Source organism: Aulonocara stuartgranti (assembly GCF_965226115.1).
Source record: "Aulonocara stuartgranti genome assembly, chromosome: 14".
In the NCBI taxonomy this organism is placed as follows: domain Eukaryota; kingdom Metazoa; phylum Chordata; class Actinopteri; order Cichliformes; family Cichlidae; genus Aulonocara; species Aulonocara stuartgranti.
The window spans coordinates 38,103,324-38,130,804 of record NC_138950.1 but is presented as its reverse complement, the minus strand read 5'-3'; the positions used below and the strand labels follow the sequence as shown (position 1 = coordinate 38,130,804).

At 40.2% G+C, this 27,481-nt stretch overlaps 1 protein-coding gene and 1 long non-coding RNA gene across 2 annotated transcripts; one reads left to right on the top strand and one right to left on the bottom strand.

Moving 5' to 3' along the window:
- Window positions 1-26,697, bottom strand: LOC309688353. Its single transcript, XR_014271054.1, has 3 exons — window positions 26,598-26,697; window positions 5,384-5,501; window positions 1-42 (listed from the first exon to the last, which is right to left on the bottom strand). It is a non-coding gene; the product is annotated as an uncharacterized lncRNA (long non-coding RNA).
- LOC309687096 (E3 SUMO-protein ligase ZBED1-like) lies at window positions 16,750-18,952 on the top strand. The gene is made up of 3 exons (XM_082501819.1): window positions 16,750-17,454; window positions 17,631-17,883; window positions 18,063-18,952. Exons 1-3 carry the CDS (start codon window positions 16,781-16,783, stop codon window positions 18,477-18,479), a joined length of 1,344 nt encoding a protein of 447 aa, XP_082357945.1. The 5' UTR covers window positions 16,750-16,780; the 3' UTR covers window positions 18,480-18,952.
- Window positions 26,698-27,481: the final 784 nt, after the last annotated feature.

Sequence of the window (27,481 nt, the reverse complement as noted above, 5' to 3'; positions counted from 1 at the left end):
GTAAATTCCTACTGTAATGGAGCGGACTGTTGAAGACTGTCCCTGAAAGAGAAGACACTCATTATTTTGAAAATGTCCATTTTTTACTCTGAAAACTTGAAAAACTGTAGATAAAAATTGAAGAGTTACATAAATCAGTGTTTACCTGGTATTCTTTTTAAGCATGTAAAGCTATTGATCCCCATTTTTTCTTTGTTGATAGTGTTTGATCTGTTCAGCAAATCTGAATAATTGTTGTAAAGATGTTGAGAAAATATAAGCCAGTTTCTTCCAGTAATGAATTGCATGTGACTCAGTTCACGTCAAATGTTTAGTAAATACAATTTAATTCATTCTAATCCAAATAATATAATTTACAGTTTTCTTATTAAGTTAGTTTACATTTAGTGTGTTTTGTGTATTGCTTTTTAATAAAAGGTGTAATACTTACTCTCTACTTAGTTGATCATTTATGACTTTGTTACTATATTTCATGGTCACATTTTTTTTTTACTCACGATGTTCATTGTTTAATTGTTTAATATAAATATTGGTTTATTTCATGGTAAAGGTCGGATTTTTTTTTCACATTGCCAAGTGGTGAAAAATGTTCATCTTTCTCTGTTAGTGTTTAGCCACGATAAACAGACTGGGTTTTGGTGGGAAGAAAGTATTTTTTCATTTTGATGCTGTGAATTGGTTTAATAGTTTGAAGGCTTTGTATGTTTTTGTTCTGATTTACGTTAATAAACTTTAAAACACATTTTTTTCTTAAAGATTTATTGCACTCAAATGAACCGTTATAGTCTCAGGGCAATGGACAGTGATGAGGACACCATGGGCACCATGAGCTCATTGAGATCACATGAGGTTTGCTCTAACACATGATGGTTTTTGGTGGTGGACCCACAGAAACTGTGAGTTGGTGAATACATGTGTGGCAGTTGTCTCAAGGGTCACAGTGCTTTTTCAGTTTTTTCATCTCCTCAATACTTCTTCTAAGGTCCTATGAAAGTTGCTGTGATTGAGGCTTGATTCACACTGACCAGTCTTCCTTGGGAGGAGCAAGCTTTGTCAGTAACTAAACTTTAAATGCCTGAATTTAAAAGGTCAGGCACCTTTAGGGCACACATTTCCAATCTTATCTCCTCCGCCTAGCAGCATCTACTGTAGATTTTGTCACAAGCACAGAAGTTTCCATGCTTGGACTTTAAATGATTATTTGATTTCTCCTCTAAGGACATGCTTGTCTTTTATTAGTTTGGTTTGATTGTGTTGTTTAATCTATAATTGTGACTTAGATGAAGAGCAGACCACAACTTTGTAACTATTAATGCCTCCAATTGAAAGAGAACAGTTATTGTAAAAATGTTGGCATTTAGTACAACCAAGGTCCAGTTCACTTTCAATGCATTTGTCAAAAGACAGGCTTACCAGGCCTTTCTGAATAACAAGGCCATTTTCTTTCCACTTACTTATTTATTATGTCCAAGATTTTGTCATGCCAGAGGTGTACATATCAAGTCTTTAAGCTATACATGAACAATGCAATTAGGACTAGATAGGTAACAATTTTAAAGCCTTTAACCATAACTAAAGGTAAACACCCCTTTGGTTTCTTTCCCTGCCTCTCCCTGTGCAGGATGAGCTGCATTTAAAGAATCAATTAAGGTGAAGATGGAGAACATTGTGAATGACCTTTCAGAGAGGGAAATTAAAAGAGCACCTCCAGCTCTTGGGAAAAAAAAGAGGAGTGGATAAGAGGGTTCTTTCTGGCTGAATTTGCCTTTTAAATATACTTACAGTCAGTCTTTTGTGGGAATTTATTTTGTAGGAAACGAATGAGTCGGCCTTATAGATGACATTTACAGGGCTGGTTGTTTGAAGGCAGGTCACGGTTTACTTGCTTTACTGTACTAGATGAAAATTGACTGAAGCCTTAAGTCTGGTCAGTTCTTAAGTGTGCATCACTGGGCATGGCCAGACTAATGTATTTTTGATGAACCATCAATACCAAGTACAGTTTTGTTGACAGTTAAATCAGAGGGGTAGAGGTACATTGAAGCCACCTGGTGAAATGCACATGTAGTAAAAATACTTAAGTTTCTAATAATGCAAATGATGTTGATTAATATTAACAATTACTTGCTTATCTTTCTGTTATCACTCATGTTTATTATTTGTCTTTTGCCATCTTCCAGGATGACACAGGTGTAAATCTTCTGACTCTCACTCATACCACACATTAGGAATTTTTAACTCTTGGGATAAAATGCTAAACTAGCTGTCATATCTATTAATTACACAAACAGTCTTTACTCCTCTCTTAACAATGTTTTTAGTTTGTAACATATATTATGGGCATTCTTGTCGACTTTTATTATAAATTAATTTACATTGATTGGAGCTGACTTGTTTTCTGATACGCTGCATATGTTAATCCCAAATGATTTACTTCCAATTCTTCATAAGATGGGAATTTTATTTCCTCTTAGATGTTTTAATTTTATGCTAAGAAAAAAGTAATGGTATTTAGTTTTTTAAATTGTATATGAATCCTGTTAGTGATATAAAGAAAAAGTGGAAGTAATTGGGAGTGACAGCAGCTGATCAGCGGTGTCAGGTCACACAAAATTCAGAGCTACAGTGGCTTGCAAAAGTATTCGGCCCCCTTGAACTTTTCCACATTTTGTCACATTACAGCCACAAACATGAATCCATTTTATTGGAATTCCACATGAAAGATCAACACAAAGTGGTGTACACGTGAGAAGTGAAACGAAAATCATACATGATTCCAAACATTTTTTACAAATAAATAACTGCAAAGTGGGGTGTGCGTAATTATTCAGCCCCCTTTGGTCTGAGTGCAGTCAGTTGCCCATAGATGTTGCCTGATGAGTGCTAATGACTAAATAGAGTGCACCTGTGTGCAATCTAATGTCAGTACAAATACAGCTGCTCTGTGACGGCCTCAGAGGTTGTCTCAGAGAACATTGGGAGCAACAACACCATGAAGTCCAAAGAACACACCAGACAGGTCAGGGATAAAGTTACTGAGAAATTTAAAGCAGGCTTAGGCTACAAAAATATTTCCCCAGCCTTGAACATCCCACGGAGCACTGTTCAAGCGATCATTCAGAAATGGAAGGAGTGTGGCACAACTGTAAACCTACCAAGACAAGGCCGTCCACCTAAACTCACAGGCCGAACAAGGAGAGCGCTGATCAGAAATGCAGCCAAGAGGCCTGTGGTGACTCTGGACGAGCTGCAGAGATCTACAGCTCAGGTGGGGGAATCTGTCCATAGGACAACTATTAGTCGTGCACTGCACAAAGTTGGCCTTTATGGAAGAGTGGCAAGAAGAAAGCATTGTTAACAGTGTTAGGTTTTGTATTGTTGATTGCCATTTATGCTTAGAAATATTTACTCATATATGCTTAGAAGTATATAATCATTTGTAGATTGAAAGAATGTCTTATCCTAGGAGGTCTGTAACAACTCTGTGTAGCATGAAGAGGGGAGTGCGTTCACTCCTCTACAGAGTGTTCTGGCATAGATCACACACCACCTTGGAGAGGTCGTATCTTCTCTTGCTGATATATGGCATAGCAAACAATCGTATATCTGTTTAAGTATAAGAGCCTTTTGTTCAGAACGACCTGCTAGACTCCTGGCACCAGCCTTTGGGGAGTCTTCACAGGGTCACATCTTGACCACACACACACACACACACACACACACACACACACACACACACACACACACACACACACACACACACACACACACACACACACACAAAGGCAAGGTACTCTTTGTGTGTATGTAGACGTCATATGTTAATGAACCTATGCATATTCATGTAACCTCAATAAAAGAGCAGTGTTACGGGAGAACGGACGAGAGCAACTGGGGTCAAGTGAAGGAACGGCGTTTGTCCGGTTCTCTCCCGTGCACGAGAAACATGAAGAACTTTGCCTACTTCGTGTCTTGCTTGCTGTGTAATTGTATTGCCTTCAACGTTCCAGCGAATAGGTTCAAGCTACAAACCTATCAAACAGAAAACCATAAGAAGTCCCGTTTGCAGTTTGCCACAAGCCATGTGGGGAACACTGCAAACATGTGGAAGAAGCTGATCTGGTCAGATGAGACCAAAATGGAACTTTTTGGCCAAAATGCAAAACGCTATGTGTGTCGGAAAACTAACACTACACATCACTCTGAACACACCATCCCCACTGTCAAACATGGTGGTGGCAGCATCATGCTCTGGGGGTGCTTCTCTTCAGCAGGGACAGGGAAGCTGGTCAGAGTTGATGGGAAGATGGATGGAGCCAAATACAGGGCAATCTTGGAAGAAAATCTCTTGGAGTCTGCAAAAGACTTGAGACTGGGGCGGAGCTTCACCTTCCAGCAGGACAACGACCCTAAACATAAAGCCAGGGCAACAATGGAACGGTTTAAAACAAAACATATCCATGTGTTAGAACGGCCCAGTCAAAGTCCAGATCTAAATCCAATCCAGAATCTGTGGCAAGATCTGAAAACTGCTGTTCACAAACGCTGCCCATCTAATCTGACTGAGCTGGAGCTGTTTTGCAAAGAAGAATGGGCAAAGATTTCAGTCTGTAGATGTGCAAAACTGGTAGAGACAGACCATAAAAGACTGGCAGCTGTAATTGCAGCAAAAAGTGGTTCTACAAAGTATTGACTCAGGAGGCTGAATAATTACGCACACCCCACTTTGCAGTTATTTATTTGTAAAAAATGTTTGGAATCATGTATGATTTTCGTTCCACTTCTCATGTGTACACCACTTTGTGTTGGTCTTTCATGTGGAATTCCAATAAAATTGATTCATGTTTGTGGCTGTAATGTGACAAAATGTGGAAAAGTTCCAGGGTGACGAATACTTTTGCAAGCCACTATAGATCCGTGGATGCTGAGGTGCACAGAAGTTACCAACTTTCTGCAAAGTCAGTAGCTACAGACCTTCAGACATCACGTGGCTTCAAATTAGGGTAAGTATTACCCAGATTAGTTCAGCAGCAGTAAATGGAGAGCTTCATGGAATGGGTTTGCATGCCTGAGCAGCTGGTTCCAAGGCGTACACCACTAAGCACAATATAAAGTTTTGGAACGCAGTAGTGTAAAGCAGGCTGCCACTGGATTCTAGAGCAGTGAAGACAAGTTCTCTGGAGCGATGAATTATACTTCTCTGTCTGGAAATCCAGTCTGGGTTTGGTGGAGGGGAGATTATAGTGTGGGGTCGTTTTCAGGAGTTCAGTTTCAGATGTTTCCTTAGTTCCAGTGAAGGGAACTCCTAATGATTCAGCGTACCAGGGTTACCGAGTTAAGAGGAGTAACTCATCTCTGAATTGTTTGATGTGGAAGGACTTACCTGGTGTGCACACAATCCTGACCTCAACCCGACAGAACATCTTTGTGGTGAATTAGAGCAGAGACAGCGATACAGGCCTTCTCGTGCAGGATCAGTGTCTGACCTCACAAATTTGCTTCTGAAAAAAACAGTGAAAAATTAATTAACATTCTTCTGGATAGTTGGTGGACAGCTTTCTCAGAGGAGTTGAAACTGGATCGGCCAACATCATTCAAATGGATTGAGAATGTTTTCTGAAGTTTTTCAGGTTCTCCAAGTAGACCCCCTACTAGCTCTAGAGAAACTCCCAACAGCCATCAGTACAGCAAATCGTATAATCATGTATTCAGATTACACTGAATCCCATTAGAGATTTATCTGTTTATCTATTTCTCTCACAAGTGTTGAAGACATTTTGTGAAAGCTCTCCACAAAGCTGACTCAGATTACCTTAGATTTCAGTTTGTGAAAAAAAATTCTGAAAGTGGGTTGTCAGATCTTTTTCATTTTAAGAAACTCATCTATCATAGATAAAATTTCACAAGCATTATAAATGTTCAAATATTCTGCCATGACATTTTTATGCAAGTTGAAATTGGAGCGGTTAACTTGGTTTATTGGACATGGAATGACTCATATTAGAAAATGACGATGGAGGAATCACTTCCCTAAACCTAACTATAGTACTATTACTTTAATTAAATTTATTGTGTACTACTGTCTTATCCATTATTGTAAAAATGTTCTGACAAGAGGATTTTCAGGAAAACTGTTAAATGTCCAGTTTTTATTTCATTAGTCAGAGCAGAGTGTGACTAAACCTGTGGGATCATATACATTTAGATGGAAGCAGTTGGGTACTCTGTATGTTGATTCATTTAAACTAACATATTCATCGTGCTGTAGCCAGGTTTCTGTGAAGCAGAATAAATCAATACCTTAATCAATTGTTAAATAATTTCATTTCAAAGAGAGCTTTTTTTTTGTCTAATAGTCCACATTTTATTGATTTACTTATTCGTGCAGTTGAGTATGTTATTTTTTTCACTGTGGATTTTTATACCTAAATGTTTTTGCTGGTTTTGGGTTTGTCTTTTGGTGGTGTGGGAGCAGATACAGTCTCTGTGGGGAGTGGGTTTCAAGGAGATGACAGGAGGAGAGAAACTGCAGAGAGGTGCACATGACTGCAACTCTGCTTCCTTGCCTCAACTCTAGATTTTGAGGTGTTTAATAAATTTGACCAAATTTCTAAAAATGAGAGCACCTCAGATTTTGTACCAAGCTCACGTCCTTTTGTGGACACAGCTCAGCACATGTAGCTTACAGTAAATACTTGAAAGTTTGTAATTAATTGAGTTACACAGATTATGCTACACAACACACAACTTGTAACAGGAACAGGAAGTGATCCAATATTGCACTGAGAGCCAAGTTATATATAACCACAACCATTTACACACTAATAAATATGGTTAGAGATGTTTCTTTGTTTAGTCCACATGGCCTGCTGTGCTCGGTATTTGGTTCATGTTCTTTTAAATCACCAACATGACAAATCATTCATAAAATGTTCTAAAGCTACCCTTGAATCTTCTAAACACATTTAATTCAAGCTTTAAAACACTGTGTAATGATTTTGCTAAACCAATGATTGTGAATCTAATGAAATATTAGATTTTTCACACACACACACATAGTTTTCATTAATTAAATGCCAGTTATGCTATTAACACTTTCGAATAATAAATTATAGTTGTTGAAAATTACATCAACAATCACTCAAAATGTCGAGATAAAGACTTCCAACTACATTACAAACCATTTAAACCCATTTATTATGTTTAAAATGCTTAAGAGAGTTTTAGAGGATTCAAATTATTATATAAGTATCTAGCCTATAATCTACACTTATTGCTTAATAAAGAGGTGCTTAGCATTTAAAAATATTTGTGACTGAAATACATTGTAGGGAATAACCTGAGAATCTACAGCGTCAAGGTGGTCTTCATTCAGTGAAGCACAATATCCAGCCCCGCTGTTCTCTGTGTACCATCCCACCAGCAGTGTTTCATAGGTGCAACAACACCCAGCTTGCTGCCCTGTGTGGCAGATGGCCAGGACAGACTACACTGAGCAAGGCACTGTGGGAATGGAGAGAAGCTCCATAGGAAGCTGAGCTGCACACAAAAACACACACATGCAGATACCTGTGTTCGTGTAAGCTGGTGACACCAACATAGTTAGACTGAAATTCCAAAGTGTCTGACATTTTCTGCATTTAAAGCAACAGCTAAAAACTCCCAATACTGGAACTGATGTTTTTCAAAGTGGAGTAACTATCTACAGGGTGGGCCATTTATATGGATACAGTGTAATAACATGGGAATGGTTGGTGATATTAAAGTCCTGTTTGTGGCACATTAGTATATGTGAGGGGGCAAACTCCTCAAGATGGGCGGTGACCATGGTGGCCATTTAGAAGTCGGCCATCTTGGATACAACTTCTGTTTTTTCAATAGGAAGAGGGCCATGTGACACATCAAACTTATTGGTAATGTCACAAGAACAACAATGGTGTGCTTGGTTTCAACGTAACTTTATTCTTTCATGAGTTATTTACAAGTTTCTGACCACTTATAAAATGTGTTCAATGTGCTGCCCATTGTGTTGGATTGTCAATGCAACCCTCTTCTCCCACTCTTCACACACTAATAGCAACACCACAGGAGAAATGCCAGCACAGGCATCCAGTATCCGTAGTTTCAGGTGCTGCACATCTTGCATCTTCACACCACAGACAATTGCCTTCAGATGACCCCAAAGATAAAAGTCTAAGGGGGTCAGATCGGGAGACCTTGGGGGCCATTCAACTGGCCCACGACGACCAATCCACTTTCCAGGAAACTGTTCATCTAGGAATGCTTGGACCTGGCACCCATAATGTGGTGGTGCACCATCTTGCTGGAAAAACTCAGGGAACGTGCCAGCTTCAGTGCATAAAGAGGGAAACACATCATCATGTAGCAATTTCAAATATCCAGTGGCCTTGAGGTTTCCATTGATGAAGAATGGACCCACTATCGTTGTACCCCATATACCACACCAAACCATCACTTTTGTTGTTCCAACAGTCTTGGAGGGATCCATCCAATGTGGGTTAGTGTCAGACCATTAGCGGTGGTTTTGTTTGTTAACTTCACCATTCACATAAAAGTTTGCCTCATCACTGAACAAAATCTTCTGCGTGAACTGAGGGTCCTGTTCCAATTTTTGATTTGCCCATTCTGCAAATTCTGTGCGCCGATCTGGGTCATCCTCGTTGAGATGCTGCAGTAGCTGGAGTTTGTAAGGGTGCCATTTGTGAGTAGCTAATATCCGCCGAAGGGATGTTCGACTAATGCCACTCTCCAGTGACATGCGGCTTATACTAGTGACTCAATAGGATAGTGGTGTACATACTCACCTATTAAACAAAAGATCCTCAATTTGATCCCATGAAAAGACAAATTCCTTTGGGTTTGAAAAAGTCTGTCAAATTCAACATGTTGCAATCCAATATAAGAGCTGCAAAAACAGCAATAAAATACAAATAAAATAAAATACAAATAAAATAAAAATAGCTGGTAGTGGCAGAGATGGGGAGGTGGTGGTTGAATGATAGTCTGAAATGCAGAATGATATACAAATATAAAAACATTTAAATAAAATAGATTTATATAATTTTTTTATTAAAATCATCACCTCACAAACACTTTTGAAAGACCTGAGCACTAATTTGAGAGCTAAAAGTAGTACATGAGCTTTAAATTATATTGGCCCAATAGATGGATTATGGTTTATTGTAAATTAAACACAGTAGGTCTGTGTTCTAATATCTGGCAGCAGTCCTGTATTGGAGGTAATCTTTTTGTGTTTTTCTTTTTGTCAACTACATTTTCCATGTCTGTGGCTCAGTTCTGTTGTCATAATGGGGACGATCGTGGCCCAAGAGTTGGCAGTTCGTCTTGTAATTGAAAGGTTGCTGGTTTGAGCCCTGGCTCGGACAGTCTCGGTCGTTGTGTCCTTGGGCAAGACACTTCACCTACCGCCTACTGGTCTTGGCCAGAGGGGCCGATGGCGCGATATAGCAGCCTCGCTTCTGTCAGTCTGCCCCAGGGCAGCTGTGGCTACAACTGTAGCTGCCTCCACTAGTGTGTGAATGTGAGAGATGAATAGTGTAATTGTAATGCGCTTTGAGGGTCTCGAGAAGTGCTATATAAATGCAATCCATTATTATTATAATGGTAACACAGTAACACATATCCTCATGTTTTCAAAGCCAGTCTCTGTTCCCTGTTCTTTAAATCACTGTGATTATGTCATTTGTGCACCACTTCGATCTAGATGTTAAGAGGGAATAGTTATTCATCCTGTACCTTATCTCCCCTTATTGAATTATCAGTTGTTATCAGGTGTGATAGTGCTCACTCAGTAGGCCACAATCACTTAATTATATGGTGGTTTTGGCATGGAACTGTCAACAATGAATTTTTTTCAGAAACCATCCTTAGCTGTGGTTTGATTGAAACGGGGAATAGACTTTGACTGAATTGAAATCCTGATAAGTGAGTGAAATAAGTATTTAATCCCCAAGTAAAACATGACGTGGTGTACTTGGTGGGAAAACCCCTTGTTTGCAGGCACAGTGGTAAGACATCTCTTGTAGTTGGTCATCAGGTTTGCACACATCTCATGAGGAATTTTGACCCTCTCCTGTGTACAGAAACCCTCTGAATCCTTTAGATTGGCTGCCACTTGGTCACTCCAACCTAAAGGATTGAAGTGTGGAGACCGGCTAGGCCATTCCATGACCTCAATGTGTATCAACTTTAAACACTGTTTTCTTGCTTTGGAGGTATGTTTTGGGTTACTATCATGTAACGCCACTTAATTAGGTTGCTGCTGATCTTTTTAATCAAACAGTCATATGACGTTGAAACAGATGGGCTATAGCAGCAGAAAAACCATACCAGGAAACTGAGGTTACAATTGCAATTGACAATAGAAGAGTGAAAAAATGTCTTGTCTGACAAGTTCAACTGTTACACTTGGATGGGTCTTAAGTTTCATTTCAAAATGGATAGATCATGTAAAGGAAGTGAACACCCATCCATCCATTCTCTTCCACTTATCCTTATCATGGTTGTGGGTGGGCTGGAGTCTATCCCAGCTACCACAGGAGAGGCAGGGTACACCCTGGACAGGTCGCCAATCTGTCTCTAACACAGAGGCAGACAACCATTCACACTCACATTCACACCTGTGGGCAATTTAGAATCACCAATTAACCTAACCCCACTAATTACAAGTCTTTGGACTGTGGGAGGAAGCCAGAGTACCCAGAGAGAAGTCACGGAAACACGGGGAGAAGATGTACACTCCACACAAAAAGGCCCTGGAGTCAAACTCAGGATCTTCTTGCTATGAGGCGACAGTGCTAACCACCATGTCACCGTGATGCCCTGGAAGTGAACATTATTTACTAAAATACAGATTTGGGTAATAAACTATACTGCAATGAGACTTCAGTGAAAATACATACATGAGTAGTGCATAGAAACTCCATCCCCTCTGGCTGACTGATTTCTCATCTGAGAGGGGGATACCTGAGAGACATGGTTTCAAATTTGGAGTGAAATGAGCATGAAATATCAAGTAGATGATCAATAAGGAGAGAATCATTCAACAGGTGAGGAGAGGGGGATGCAAAAGAGAATTTGAATCATGATGAAAAAAAGAGATGCCCCAATAAGTGAATGCATCAGTGGTATCGTTTAGCAGCTACGTGTCATGGTCAGTTAACTTTATCAGCCTGAAGCACTATGGAGTGAAGTGTAATGAGGGATATTTTTCTTTTTTCATTTGGGATATTGCAAGTTGTGAAGTCATTTTGGCCAAACTGGAAAAGCAGATATGAACGAATTGCTTATTTTTCTTTTTTCCCTATCCGGTCTTTAAGTGATGACGTGACGAATCCTGCTTCCGGGCCTAAAGTAGTCTGCGTTTAATATGGGTTTTATGTTGTTAACATGTTAAATGCTTTGTATTTTCTTCTATTTAATCTCAAAAAGCTCCTAAAAACAGTCAGTGATCACTGTTGACCTCCCTCTGCTTTTATTACTACTAATATTTTAAAGCTCAGTTTTTAAAACCTTACGATGTAGGTACAGCCCAGCCCATGCAGCACTATATGAATGACTAACCCTATTCATCCTTGTGGATGAATTATTGTTCTCCTGGCCGAAGTTTGGTTTTACATGAGATTAAATTTGTTCCTGACCACCGAGAATCCTCACGTTAACTTTTATCAAGTGGAAAAAAGTTAGCGTGTTTATATTTTGTTCACATAGCTGTGTCGCTAGCGGTCACGTAGCACATCATTATATACCAGCTAGTCAAACTTCAGTAACCCTACAAACGTCACTGCTGTTTAGTTTTCTGTCTTCATTTATGTTGGAAGTGATAACAGAGCTGTACGTTTGAATTTGTTTCCAAAACCCCGCAGTCAGGACATGCTATATTGTATTTAGATGGGAGCTAGCGAGCTAACTTGCTGCTAATTTCTAACTCCGTTAAATGTCATAAATTCCGTTTTCATGGATGCCTGGATGATAAACTCAATTGTTACACCTAGTAGAGCAGAACGCTGATCATTTTATTACAGATGAAAGAATTTAGATAGTTTTTCAACTCTCAGTGATGCCACAGTGATCGTTTGATTTACGGACCTGCAGCGGAGTTTGAGCCCAGACACGGCTAGTGACGTCAGACTTAAAGACCAGATAGCTGACTGACCAACTTGGGCGGATTAATAGTGAATAATTAATACTGAAAGTTCTTATGTTCAAATGACTCATACCATTTTGTAAATACAGTGATAAATATCATTCATGAAAAAAATGGATTTTAGATGCATATTGTTGAAAGTAATACATACATGGAAGCTGTGGTGGGGGGAGTGCACATTTTCAAATTCAAACATGTTAAAATTGCCAACACCCTGAGACTATATGGTAAACCCAAGGAAGGAGGCTGAGGACTAGTGAGTGTCAGGACCACTATTAAGGATGAAAAAATAAGGATGCATGAGTTTGTCCAGAAGATGGACACAACTGACCATGTGCTTAGTGAATACCTCAAGCAGCAGAAATCCAACAAACAAGAAGAGCAAGAAGAGAAGTTAAAATTGCCAACACCCTGAGACTATATGGTAAACCCAAGGAAGGAGGCTGAGGACTAGTGAGTGTCAGGACCACTATTAAGGATGAAAAAATAAGGATGCATGAGTTTGTCCGGAAGATGGACACAACTGACCATGTGCTTAGTGAATACCTCAAGCAGCAGAAATCCAACAAACAAGAAGAGCAAGAAGAGAAGCCATCATGGAAGCACAAGCCCCTGCACATCTGGCATGTACAAAAGTGGGTGATATCAAGAAAGCTGTTTTTAGTCCTGCTTATGAGACATAGGGCAAATAAGTTCTTAATATAATATTTAAATGATGCACTGTCTGATCAGAGCACACAAACATGACAACATAACCACTTGCGAGAAGAAATGGGAGATATTCCTCCTTGAAACAAAGTTGCCGGTAACACACACACACTCAGACATACGTAGCCACACTTAGTCTGAGCTCTGAGAAATGCAGGGAGAGAGGGGTGTCAATGCACACTGAGTGTTACCTGTGCTCAGGCATGGAGAGATCGAAGGGCAAAATCTCTGCAGGGAGGACAGTCTGGCACTGTGTGAGCAGGTAGGCATGAAAGGAGGTGAGCCCACCCTGTCCTACTGTATCAGCTGGCATCTAACAGATTAAACTTGGATGGGCAGATAGGTTTATAAATACATGCCGTCCCACCCACCCACCCACACACACACACACACACACACACACACACACACACACACACACACACACACACACACACACACACACAGAGAGAACCAGATAAAACCTCCACCACAGAGCAGATTTCAGGCTCATCGTCTCCATTCTGTCAGGTTGGAGACGTGAAACGATGGTGGGTGTACTGGAGCAGTCCCAGTCAGGATTAGCAACACTATCGTGGGTGGGAATCAGTGTAGAATAGGAGTCTAAGCTGTGTTGCATGGGTGTTGGGTTTGACAAGGAGGAAAGGTAAAGGTGAGCGAGGGTAGAGGAGACTGAAGATTGTAAACCAAGGAGTGAGGCAAAGATTAAAATGTGGCAGTAGACAAAGAACACCGATACAGAGAATAGAGTGACAAATACTCATTATGAGCTTCGAATTACATTCAAAACATACATGCAATGCTAAAAGCTAAAATATATTATCTGTGCTTATTAGAGGGCACATTGTTGCTCTTGATACTGTAAATGGCTAGGTATTATAAATACTTTGATTTTATTAATGCCAGTTTCATTTCCAGTGGAGTCTTACAAAGGGATTGACAAATTGTAGTAAAATAAAATTCATGACACATAAAAAAAACAAAAACTCATAATCATCACTACAATGCTTTTGGATAACATTGGTGTCAGTGTCATATCTCACTGTAACAGTGTAAATAACTTCCTGTCGCAAAATGCTGTTTTGGTTCAAGCCTATGGGTGTAACCATGAAGTTTTATGGATTAGTGAGGTATGTTGAGCTTGACGTCAAAGTTTTCAGTATCACAAAGACACCTTCCCTTTTGCTTTCCAATTCATTATAATTGTCACGGTTCTGGGTCATTTTGACCCAACATGTTCAGTTTCTTGTGTTTTGGTATTCTTCTGTACTTTGCTTTATGTTCTGATTCTTTAGTTGTGCTGTTCTGATTATTATTCTAGGTTTCAGTTTGGTCCTGGTTATGAGTTTAGTTCTTAGGTTTGTTTTTTGTGCCCTCATGTTTAGTGTAGGTTTACTTCAGTCTGCGTCTCTGTGATTTGTTTCTTGTTTCCTGTTTTACTTTGAAGGTCCATGTCTTATGTCAGTGTATTTAGTTTTACTTCCCCCTGTCTCATTAGCCCTAGTTTCTCCCAGCTATGTCTCCCTCCTGTTTCCTATTCCCTGATTACTCCACTGTGTATTTCAGCCCTGTCTTTGCCTTTGCTCTCTGTCATGTCGTTAATGTTTGCTACCCTCTTCTTGCTGTGTGTTTGTCTCGTGTTAGTTTCACCTTTGAGGTTTTTGTAAGCGTTTATTTTCATGAAGAGTTTTTCCGGCAATAAAAGCTGCATTTTGACTTTAAGTCCCGTCTCCAAGAGTCCTGCATTTTGGGTCCACCATTCCTGCCTGCCTGCCATACAGCCTATCATGGCAACTTACACTGAACACATAACATGGCTTGGAGTAGATTTTGTTCAGAGTTTTGGTTTAATATCAGCTATGAATGGTATATTTTCAATGTTTTTTTTTCTGGAGACTGGCTGATCAGGCCAAACAGCTGCACCGGACCATGCACGGCACACAGAGGGCTTCACTAATGACTGATACGCCGGCCACTCTCTCCCTGGGAACAGGAACTGGTGAAGGAACAGGCTTGACCCTAACCACCCCCACCCTTGGAACTGGCACAGGCAGGGACAGGTTGGATCCTATCTGCCTTCACTCTGAGAACTATGATGAGCGCAGGGTTCAACCGAACACCATCCACACCCGAGGAACAAGTACATGTGCAGGGATAAACTTGGCCTCAGCCGTCCTCAACCTGGAAGCCAGGAAAGGTGCAGGGACCTATAGATGCCAGCCACCCATACCCGAGGAACAGGCATGGGTGTAGTTTTTAAACACACTGGCTGTGACAAGTAAACAGTTCTTGCAGTGTCCAGCTCAGAAGCATAGTTCATAGCTTGTGACTGAACTGGCAGAGAAACACAAGCTGTCTCAGGGAAAGCTGGCCCACAAAAAACGGCTCTCAAATCAGCCAGTTCAGAAAAACCACACAAAGATCCAGTCCCCAACAACTCAGAAACACAATATGAAGCACGATCAGCCGCCGACTCTGATGCACAACAAGAAAATCCATCATTTTTATTCTTCAGCTCAGAAACACCACTCTCAGGCTTTTTTAAGTCAGTCTTTACATAAACTTCCCAGTCTTAATATCTATCTCCACTGACTTACAAGTAGAAGTCATAGTCTTTGAACTGGCTGATGCAGAAAAAGCAAACTGAGATGAGGCAGTGCTAGTCACAGGTGATGCAGACTCTGGAAATCCCACATTGGCAGGCTCAGGCAGCAGATGCCTCCAGAATGCCAGACGGCTGAGTGACTGGTGGGCCGGGCTATGTTGACAAGGGGGAATTATGGGGCATTGACCAGGTAGAGAGCTGCAATGATCACAACATGAAAAAGAAGAGAGGAAACTGAGGACTTAAATACACACATGACCTATTTAGGGAGATGGAACACAGTCAGGCAACCGGCAGGGGAAGCAAAACTAACACTGAGACTGAGAAATACAGACTTAACAAAGACAAAGGGAGAATAAACAGAGACATGATTAGGGAACAGACAAGGAAGACACAGCAAACAAACAATTATAACTAACTAAGAATAAAAGATCGCAAATCAAAATGATGGGTCAAAGACCCATGACAATTACAGTATGATAAAAATATGTAAATGCTAAAGCAGTTATTTTACACCAAAAACTAAAATAGCACACATTATTACTTTACACACGTTCTTATTAGAATGTATTATTTCATGCTTGCTTGATAGTAATATTAGGGGTGTCAAATTATCGCGTTAATTGCGATTAATTAATTACAATGCTATTTAGCGTGTGATGTTTTTTAATCTCGTTAATCTAATTTTTAATCTCTTGACGTCATTGATTTTGTATGAGAGTTGCTATGTTATAAAATCCGTTTTTATGTGCTGGGCTCCTTGTGCTTGACTTGTTGGGGGTGGAGTCACGTCGTGAGGTCAAGGTGAGAAGTGGTGATTAGCTTACAGTGTGGATATGGAGGCGCATCTGAGAGTTGTTGGCCCAATGAACGGGAAATTTGTATTTCATAAACGCCCCGACGGCACCATTGACAAAGGTAAAGTGGTCTGCCTAGAGTGTAAGAAGGAGTTTGCTTACCACCGAAGCAGCTCAAGTTTGGCCTATCACCTCAACGCAAAGCACCCAGCCGCGAGTGCAGCAACAGCTAGCAGTGAAGACGTTAGCAATATAGCAAGCCAGAGCAAAGCTTTTCGCCAAACAAAACTAGAGAATACCCCTCGTATGAGCAAGTCTGCGACCGACAGGCTGACTAATGTTATTGCCAAGTGGATAGCGATGAACTGTAGGCCGATAAATATAGTAGAGGACGAAGGATTGACAGAGGTGTTGCAAATTGCGTCCAATCACCCGTCATACAAGCTGCCGTGCAGGACTACAGTAACGACCAAAATCAGCAAAATGTACGACGGCGAAAAGAAAAACAAACTTGAGATTTTGGCGGAGGATTCTCCCAACTGTGTTGCTATAACCGGAGATCACTGGACCTCAGCTGGCAACCACAGCTATTTTGGGGTGACTGGACACTTTATTGATAGTGAGTGGAACCTCAACTCATTTGCACTGACCGTCATGAGAACAGAAACCAGGCACTTTGCTGATAAATGCGCCGAACAGTTCCTCAAGGTAGCAAATGACTGGGGTATTGAAAACAAGATATCCACCATTGGCACAGACAGCGCAGCAAACATGCTGGCTGCTATGAGAGCACTTCCATATGAGCACATCGCCTGCAATGCTCACATTCTCCAGAGGACCATCACGGTATGTCTCGATAGCAGTGGTTTTGTCGGTGTACTGGCAAAGTGCCGCAAGATTGTTGGTCATTTTAAACAAAGCCCTGCGAGTACCACAGAACTTAACCAACAACAAGTAGCACTCGGAAAGAAGAGCGATCAACTTATACAGGATGTACCCACCAGGTGGAACTCGACTCTCGCAATGGTCTCACGCCTCCTATGTAACCGAGAGGCTGTCCAGGCTACGTTGGACCAACAGAACCACAGGTTGGTCTTGCCAACCGAAGCTGAGTGGGCGAAACTGCAGAGGCTGGAGCTCCTGCTTGAACCATGCAAGTAAGTTCAAATAAACACCTTCCCATTTTAATTATATAAACTACTGTTACATGTGTAAAATCAAAATTAATGAACATAACAAGGAACTTTTAAGGACAATTAAATTGGAAATCAGTTACACTTTGATTTAAATGAATCCAGCTAGGTTTATTTAGCAAACCTCTCCACCTCTGCAGGTATGTGACAGAGCTGCTGGGTGGTGAGGCCTACGTCTCTTGCTCTGTAGTGCTGCCTGCTTTTCGCCATCTGTACCGTGTCATGGACATTACTGATGATGATCCTGCCTACGTGGTGAAGTTCAAGAATGCCTTCCAGAAGGATCTGGCAGCACGACGAGCTAATGGCAACGAGATATGGTTCGAGGTGGCCACAGCATTGGATCCACGGTTTAAGGATTTGAAATGTCTTCCAAGAGAAAAGAGGGAACAGGTAGGACAATAAGGTTAAGCTGGACTAATGAGTCCAATTCATTATCAAATCAAACTTTTATTTATTATATGGAACACAAAGTTCTTTACAAGATTAAATAAAATAAAAAAAAAAAGCACTTAGTTTTAATCACAATCATTCATTCATTCATTCATTCATTCATTCATTCATTCATTCAGGTGTGGACCATTCTGGAGAATATGCTCCAGGCAGCAGAGCCCAGAAGAGCAGATAGTCTCCAGCCCTCCACAGAGGATGATGGACCAGCTCAGAAGAAGAGGAGGAGCGAACTCCTTCTGGGGTCTGACTCTGACTCAGAAGATGGAATTGAGTCTGGAGAGCTGCAGCGCTACAGAGCAGAACCCAGCATCAGTATTGATGACTGTCCCCTGCAGTGGTGGTATGCTCACTCAGGAGTCTATGAAAAGCTGTCAGTCCTAGCACAAAAGTACCTGGCCTCCCCAGCTACCTCTGTACCCTGTGAGAGACTCTTTAGCCTTGCAGGCCACATAGTGCAAAAGAAAAGGGCAGCCTTGCTTCCAGAAAATGTTACCAGGCTGGTGTGTCTTAGCGACTGGCTGAGGAAGAACAAATGAGACACATGTGGTCAGCATAGCTGCTGTGTCATTTGTAGCCTACTAGAATAGATTGCTTGATGTTCAGCACTTTTTTTTGTGATGGAAGAATACTTTGATGTGCTAACTTGCAGCACTGCAATGTCAGTTTTATTTTTCATTATCTGAAGCAGAGGAATTTCAGTGCTGTATTGCTCAGAAAAGAGCAACTCTGATGTGCTAACTTGCAGCACTTAATTTATTTGATTTTATTTGTATTTATTTTTCCACTTATTTTACAAAAGAATACAACAGTATGTAAATGGTTGCATCTGTTTAACGTTTGTTAAACAATAAATGACTTTATAAAGTCACTTTCTTTGTTATATCAGTCTTTTGGTCTGCCACAATAAGTTGAGGGCTTTCCTCAGCTATTTTTAGGTGAGATTAAAAAAGAGATTAATTAGATCAATTAATTAAAAATCATAATTAATTAATCTCTATTTTTTTTTAATCTCTTGACAGCACTAAGTAATATCCCCCAAAATTGTATCTGTTTAATTAATTATGTTTATGATAAAGTGCTATGAGGTGATATAGGCATGTCAGGCACGGGAGTAGACAAAAGTGGTTGCTTTAGAAAAACAGAATGTTTATTTAAATGATAGCACCTGAAGCCCAGATGTTCTCAGTGTGGGAAAAGTTTACGCTATGACAGTTTTAGGTATAAATACTATTTCCTTTTTCAAAGTTTGGCGTTATCTGAACAGTTGGGATGCTATGTGAGATAATTGTCTGGATTGATATTTGGTCTCTCCATTAAAATGTAACTACACAGCAAATCCAGCATGTCCAAATTAACACTGTCGGATTTGATTTCAACACTATTAAAGTGTCTATATGGGTCCACACCAGAGAGTGTTAATTTAACTCTTTTTGGAGAGTTGGTACGTTAACTCTGATTTAGTGTTAAACACCAAATCTGTCTGGAGTTGATAATTTAACACTTGGTGTTAAGAGTTTATATATTAACTCTCAAAGAGTATTTTAGTTTAACTACGTAAGAGTTATCTTCTAATTCATTCTAAAAAGCGGGAATTTTACTGTTCTGAACTTCTAGACATTTCTTTTGGAAATAAACATTTACTAAAAAGATGCAATGTTTTTGAAAAACATTTATTCTGAACTGTGCACCACAATTTCAAAACATTTTCTGAAAGATGTAACAGTATACATGTTCTCACTTTCATTAGAATTTTGTTTATCAAAAGGTCTGACATGGTAAATGCAAATAACAGCATTCTCATCATTTATTGCTTCAATTCAATATGCATGTCCTTCATTCATCCCTTTGTGGAACTTCAACGCACTTCTGCTCTCCCCCATATTCCATCTTCACAAGCATATCCTGTGCAGAGATTGAATAAAAATTAGTTGACACTAATTAATGGCACAAAACAATTGCAGCACAGTGGGAAAAAAAGGAATCATCTTTGAGCCATTACTTGTGTAAAGTATTTTCCCAAAAGACAAGGACACAGGCAACAGGTAATACTGAACTAAATGTAAAACCTCAACCTTTTTCATTTTTACCTAAACCGTGTGCACAAAACTCTGGAGGGATCTATGCTAACGTAGAACCCAGTCAGGACGTCTGCTACTGCTGTTTGCTCGTTTTTTTAATGGGCGATCGTTTTCAGGCTTCAAGTAGCACCATTATACCAACATTTCACATTCTACACATTGTTTTAGGCGTATTTGACCAAAGGTTTGACTGAAAATTCACATGCAAGCTTTTTTTCAAGGCAAACAATACCTTTCAGCTAGCTAAAACAGAATATTGTGCTATCAGCGAGCAACATGGCTAATGCCTTTCACACAGCTTTGTCTCAACTCCAAAGTGCCACAGAAGTAAAAGCTCATAATAATAATTGAAACAATCTTTGAAAAAATGACTTACCAAGCATGGCAAACAACTCAAATATGTAGAGCAAAATGTTCTGAAACGGCTTCACTTCAGCTTCGATTGGAGCCGTGCTGGGGCCGGAGTCTGTGAATTCACTCTATTGGTGTCATAGCCCGTCTAGGAGTTCAGAGTTAAGAGGTCAAGAGTTAATGTTTCCATTGTAACACCTCCAGATTTGACAGAGAAACACTCATTTTTAACACTCGATTTTAACTACTATCATTTTACACCTCAGAGTTACATTAAAAGAATGTGACTCTGCTTAGAGTAAAATTAACTCTACTTTTGCAAGAAGACTATTAACACCAAAACATTTAACACTTTTGAATTTGCTGTGTACCATGAAAAGTAGAGACTGCTGATTTCTTTGTAAGTGACTCAACTGACAAATTCAGCAGGAGATCAAATAATATTTCCCCACTGTCGTTGACAGAGGATGGCTCTAAGTGTCATGGTGAGACATCAACTTAGTCTGCTTACCTCTATTTTCCCCTTTCAGCACAGTTTCTGCTCCCCTCCTTTGAGTCTTTAGAGAAACTATAGTTCAGCATTTTGATCAATGAACTAGAGAATATATACATGAGTACATTCATTGCATTAGTTTTATACTCTGAGGAATATCACTTGTCAGATTTTCAGTGACAAATTGCATCTATTGTTAAACATTGGTCGTTTAATTTCAGTCTAAGCCCTTCATTGTGATATGAGTTTAATATATTAGACATTAAAAGAGAAGCTTATGTATTATTTGACTTTTTAAAATTTTTTATCCAAATCTTATAAACTAAAAAATATATATTTTGAAAGTTCTTTTTTTTATGTGTGTTTACCACCAGAAGTGACTGTGATTCAATAGCAGGGCGTTGTGATGTGTCAGATACCCACAGCTACAAAGAGGGCTGGCTTGTGCTTTCCTGATAATAAACTTGTAGTTGTCTCTTGCTAGTATTAAACTCCAGAGCTGGGGATAATGCAGGGAGACAGAAACAAGGTAGAAAATCACAGAATACAGGAAAACGACAGGAATTAGGTGCAAGTGACAGAAAGCAGGAAAAAAGGGATAGGGGGTGTGGTAACTATGAGACTATTAGAGGGATACTAAAGATGGAAACAGCAGCTCTTCTTTCTCTCTGTTTCTCTTAGGAGATCTGTCACTGTGAGTAGTTTTAACTGATGGGATCCCGGATCTATGGCTCACCAATCATTACCCCCAGTCACAACTGGAAAGCAGTAACACAAACATAGAGGGGCAGAGATGGTGACAAAACACTGCTCTGATGTCAGTGTGATATAAAAAATTGAACAAGTACTGAAGGCTGTGTAATAGTCAGTAGAACGCTTGTGACCCTGCAGACACGTTAGTCCCATTTATCATCTTTTCATCTCGGATACTTCTTTATATTGTACATTCTCTAAAATTCCTTTGTTGTATAATTTGGTTGCATTATTTAAATTGAATGAGCATTCTTATATATTTACTTTTGCCAACCAAAATGGTATTGCTATGCTTTTCAATTGCTAAGCTTGATCCATAAAACCCTCCATGCATGGTAAAGAGCTTCCTTTATTTGATGTCATTGGCTCCTCTCTCCTATCTCCTCCTTTGGCTGTCTTATTATCCTCTTATGCCCGGTTGGTATCTTACAACCAGCAGGACATATATATACATACATATACATATATCTATATATATATGTGTATTTTTTTTTCACAGTTTCCTGGCTATAAAGCACAGTCTCCAATTTCTAAAACTAATAACACAAAAAGAAACTAACTTGTCACTAAAAGAAGCTTGTGGCTACTGTATAAATATGAAGAAGTGTTAATATGAATCATCTGGGGAAAGTGGTGGTGTTAGCTGCCAGACAGCGGCTAAGTGATAAGGGATGTGTGGTGTAACCCTGCACCATATTTAACCGCAGCAGGGGGCCGCATCCCCTGCATTCTCCCTGAGGCCCAGAGCCAGATGTCAAAAGCTGCTGGCAGAGCAGGTTGGCAGCAGGGTGGCACAGCAAGCCTTGCTACAGTGAGGACCACGACTCAACCCGCCCCACTGAAAACTGCCAATTGCTGTTCATTCACTCTTAGAATGAAATACAATCCACATTTTGGATGGACGCATTGATAGGGCTGTTATATTTAGTTACATATTGATATAGTTCACTTCTGATATGAGCTTCTCATAATAAGTTTGATTAATTGGTTGAAACAGTGGTCGTCCCTATGCTGTGAAGTTGTGAGAAACACATGTGCACTGGAGATGTGAAGCAAAGAAAACTCTGCATGAATCCCAGTTGTTTCAGTTTGAGCAAAAATGTTGCTCATTTTCGAACACTCGTTCTGTTACATCAATGTAGAGACTAGAGGGGAAAAAAGAACAATACTGTGACAAAAACCAGAAAGTAAGACATTCACAGGTTGTACACAAAGAGTCCAAACTGTTTCGAGTTAACTTCAACCAAGTTCAACTAGACCAATCTAGACTATAAATTAAATGAAGCCAAAATTAACTTCAACATATCTGCTGACACCCAGGTTTTCCTTCTGTTACTTCCCTAAGCTAGAGTTCTCATTTACTCTTGATATATACGTGATTTTTAAGATATATACAGGGTGGCAGTTTCTATAGTGGTAGAGCAGACCACACTCTGCTTTCCAGGAGGTTGGTTATTTGGACTTCCAGCAGCTGCAGCATTACTGCCATGTTGAAGTGTAGAAGATACTGAATCCCCCAAAATTCCCAGGAATGGAAATGAAACTTTTTTTAAAATGTTATCAACACTCTCCTTCAATTTCAAATGATGTGCAATACTTCAGACACTGTCTGGATTAGTCTTAACTTTGAATGTCAGATTTACACTCATGAAATTTCTTGACCACGTCCACTCAGCCCACTGGATTTATATGATCCTTTACCAATTCTCAACCACAAGTGTCATGAGACATTATGCTATTTGTAAACTTTTTCCACAAACCAAAATGTTAACAATATCATTATGAGATGTGTAAATCCTTTGTTTAATGCAGCAGTTGACAGTTCCGTGTTTTTTATCACAGGTTTCATCACTAAATAAATTGACATAAAGAGGTTTTACCAGGTATCATATCAGCAGACTTTATTAGAAAAATATCATCATCAGATTTCAAAAATTCCTATATTTGAACTGTAATAAACACATTTAGCCAGACATAGAGAAAAACGCGTGATATCTGCAGAGAGGCTGTGTGTCTATGTGTATGTGTCTGCATAAGCAGTGCCCCCCAATTAGTCATTCTCTCTCCTTCTGCCTGCTCCCCCTTTTTTGTTCTTTCTTTCTCTCTTTAGGACACTCTGCCGGAGGCTGACCAAGATAAAGTTTTGACTGGCAGGACCATTTGTTTTAATCAGGTGTTTGCAGACGCTTCCTTGACCTCCATTAGTTGAAGTTTTAATTGAAATTAACCCCCACTACTACCCCAATTAACCCATGTCCCCCCTGAATGGCGCCCGCCTTCGTCCTGAGCATCTGTTTTGGGATGGGGGGAATGGGAGCCATAGCAGCAAAGTGGAGGGGTGGGCGGGTTCACAGAGAATGTTGTGTTGTCACCCAAGGAGAGGCTGCATCCCGTCGAGTGCATGCCGACTGAGCCCGACTCACCATGAAAACCCCGGAGGGGTGGGGGGCTTCTTGCTCTCAGTCTATGACATAGCAGTACAGTTGTCTCCTTCCTGGCCAGCAAGAGGTGGGAGGAGATAGGTAGAGGGATGAACCCAAACATGGGAGAGGATGATAATATTCCATCGGGGGACAGCCACCAAAAGGAAAGATGGCAAAGTTTGGAAGCGGTAAGCAGGGGGTGGGGGTAGGTGGTAATTACTGTACAGCAAGCTTTCCATCTTAAGCCCTTCTGCAGGAGATAAGAGAGTGTGGCTAAAGTACTGTTTGTGTGTGTGTGTGTGTGTAGCCTCCAGCACCTGTTTTCTTGTCCGTGGAAGGTCTAGAGTGAGGCATCTGTCGAAGTGGCCCCTACAGCTCACTATTGTGTGTACACATGTTGGAGTAAATTTTCTTGGCCTTTCTCCCTGCCGAAGTGTATTTGCAGATGACAACAGGCAGAGTACAAATGCAAAAGTAGAATCGCAGCAAAACTAATATACTGTATTGAACAAGCATAACAAAATGCATACCGATCCCACTGATGTGTTAAGGGGTGGCTGTAGCTCAGGTCACCTACTGCGCTATAGAGCACTTTGAGTACTCTGGCAGAGCACCATTTACCATTTACCATAGTTTGTGATGTTACATGGGTTGCTGAGGGCTAGAGTGTTGGCAGTGCCCTGCTCTTCACCTAAGGTAGAAAGGATCAAGTGTATGGTGGGAGGAACTAAGGAAAGTAAAAGTAAAAGGGTCGGGTGGAGAGAGTGCGATGTGAAGGACAAAAAGGCAACAGATCTAACCCTTCTACCTACAAACTCCATCTAGGCCCATCCCTCATGTGGGACCTCCCCTAGTGTTGGCCTGTCTATCCTTCACAGACACACATAGAAAATTAGTCACTGTAGCCTTTTGGTCTCCAGCCAGATTATGTATGTGTGTGTTGAACTGGGGTGTGGAGTGCCAATCCCAGAATAAAATGTACCCTTGTCTGGTCTCGACATGCTATTTCTCAGTTTTGTTGTTAACATAATTATTGAGTTCCAAAATTTCAAAAGTGTCTTTTTTCATATAAAATATGAATTGGGTAAAAATTGAAAATAATAATTTGATCATCGTTTCACGTCTTTGAGAATTCCTTAAAAGTGTTGTTAAAAAAACTGCCCAGATAAATCCAAACTTTAAAAAAGAAAATATTATTTATACCTAAAAATGCCAGAGGGTGAACTTTACCCACACTGAGAACACTGAGGTTTCATTTTAAATAAGCGTTCTATTTTCCTAAAGCAACCTCTTTTGTCTCCCATGCCTGACATACCTGTATCATCTCACAGGCTGGCCATCAGTATAAACAAAGCTGGATTTGCTTACTCCATCATTTGAAGAACACCTGGTAACACTTTATCCTAAACATAATTAAATAAATAACAAACAGATAGTTGATGATACTTAAATAAATAAATAAATATTTAAGGTTTTCCTAATTTGGACACTCGGGGAAGCCATGGTTTGAGGTGGCCATGTAAAGAGGATAGCAACATCACTTAGAAGCCTAATCCCATGCTAAGTCTTCCTGAAGAGTGAGAGTGACATCAACAGGCTGAATAAACTGATTAGGAAGACAGTTCCAGCAAACTAGACACTACTGAAGCTGCATTAAAGAGAAAGTCACTAAACAAACCATTACCCATCATGGATAATCCTAACCATCCTCTGCACATTTCACTGGACAGGCAGTGGAGGACCTTCTCTGACAACTGATTCACCTCTGCTGCCACAAGGACAAACACAGGAAATGTTTCATACTGCATGACATCACCCTCTCTAATGCAGAGAGAAAGATAACCATTCACACGGAGGTTCACACCTATGGCCAGTTTAGAAACATCAGTTAACCTAATGCCCGGCATGTCTTTTGGTTGTGTGAGGAAGACGCACTACCTGGAGGGAACCAGTGGGAAAAACATGCAAACTTAACACTTGGTGGTCAAGTATAGTAATGATACGGAAAGCTACAGGATGAAATGTATCTTTTTTCCATCGTTATTGCTATGAAACATTAGGAGTTATATACTTACTTACATTTTCATTAAATAATTATGGAGTTTTCAAATATCAGTTAGTATAATGAGTGATATTTGCTCAGTGTTGGGAAGGTTACTTTTAAAATGTATTCCATTACAGAATACAGATTACATGCCCCAAAATGTATTCTGTAACGTATTCAGTTACGTTACTCAATGACAGTAACGTATTCTGAATACTTTGGATTACTTAATATATTATCATGCTTTTTACAACAACGTGAATGTACTATTGCTGTGTGATTTATTACTGTTACTGAAGGTCCGCGACTCCGAACTGTAGTAAAGGGACCTCTGACTAATACGGCGGGGTCCGTGTCGGCTCGTAGCCGAAAAATAGCTTTACTTTGTTGTCTGGGTCAACTTTTATTGCGAGACACAGAGAGAGGCGTTGAAAGACTGCTCCAACTGAACTTATTGTTTTCGGAGGAAAACACGAACACGGTGTACAGTCAAGTCTTAATAGCTTACTTACAACTGGGCTCGTCAGGCACTCTTCTTGGCTGCAGTGGTTATTATTATATTTACATGCTTCCAGCTCCCGTTTTTGCTCGATGACAACTCGTAGTTTTCCACTCCCCTTTTTCTCCCTCCTCGTGCTCACAGACACATAATGTGTGGCAGGGAGAATGGCAGTTCATTCTCCCTGCAACACGGACTACACTGCCCATGATGCTACATTCTTTAGAGCTATGCTTGTAGCATTCTGCCTGTTAGCTTAGCACAACAACAACGAAAAGGCGCTCTCTCACCCAGGAAACACACAGTCGCAGAGAGAGAGAGAGAGAGAGAGAGAGAGAGAGAGCGTCGCCCTGTAACCATGGCAACCGTAACGCTGCCGCCTGGAACAAAAGACCGTAGCTGTCAAACAAAACCCAAACAGTCCTGACCCGCGACAATATGAAACAGGAAAGTACCGCCGTGTAATCCATTTATTTCAACAAAGTAACTGTATTCTAAATACCACCTTTTTAAACGGTAACTGTAACGGAATACAGTTACTCATATTTTGTATTCTAAATACGTAACGGCGGTACATGTATTCCATTACTCCCCAACACTGTATTTGCTAAGCATTCAATTAAACTGAACTGCCTGTTTTATTATTGAACCTGAAGCAAAGTGCCTCCATCAGCTTTGTAACAGTAATCAGGTAACCTTGGACCTACAGGTCACATGGAAATTTGAACTTTGATTTCTTTTGACCATGACCTGTGCTTTCTTCCTAATCTTTGTTCTTTGGAAAATTATGAAATTCACTTTGGCATCCAGGCATGTCCCCACCTCATCCATGTCATTAAGCCAGTAGGGTCCCCAGATCCAAAATCCCACCCAAATCAACCTGTCAGAGATATTTAA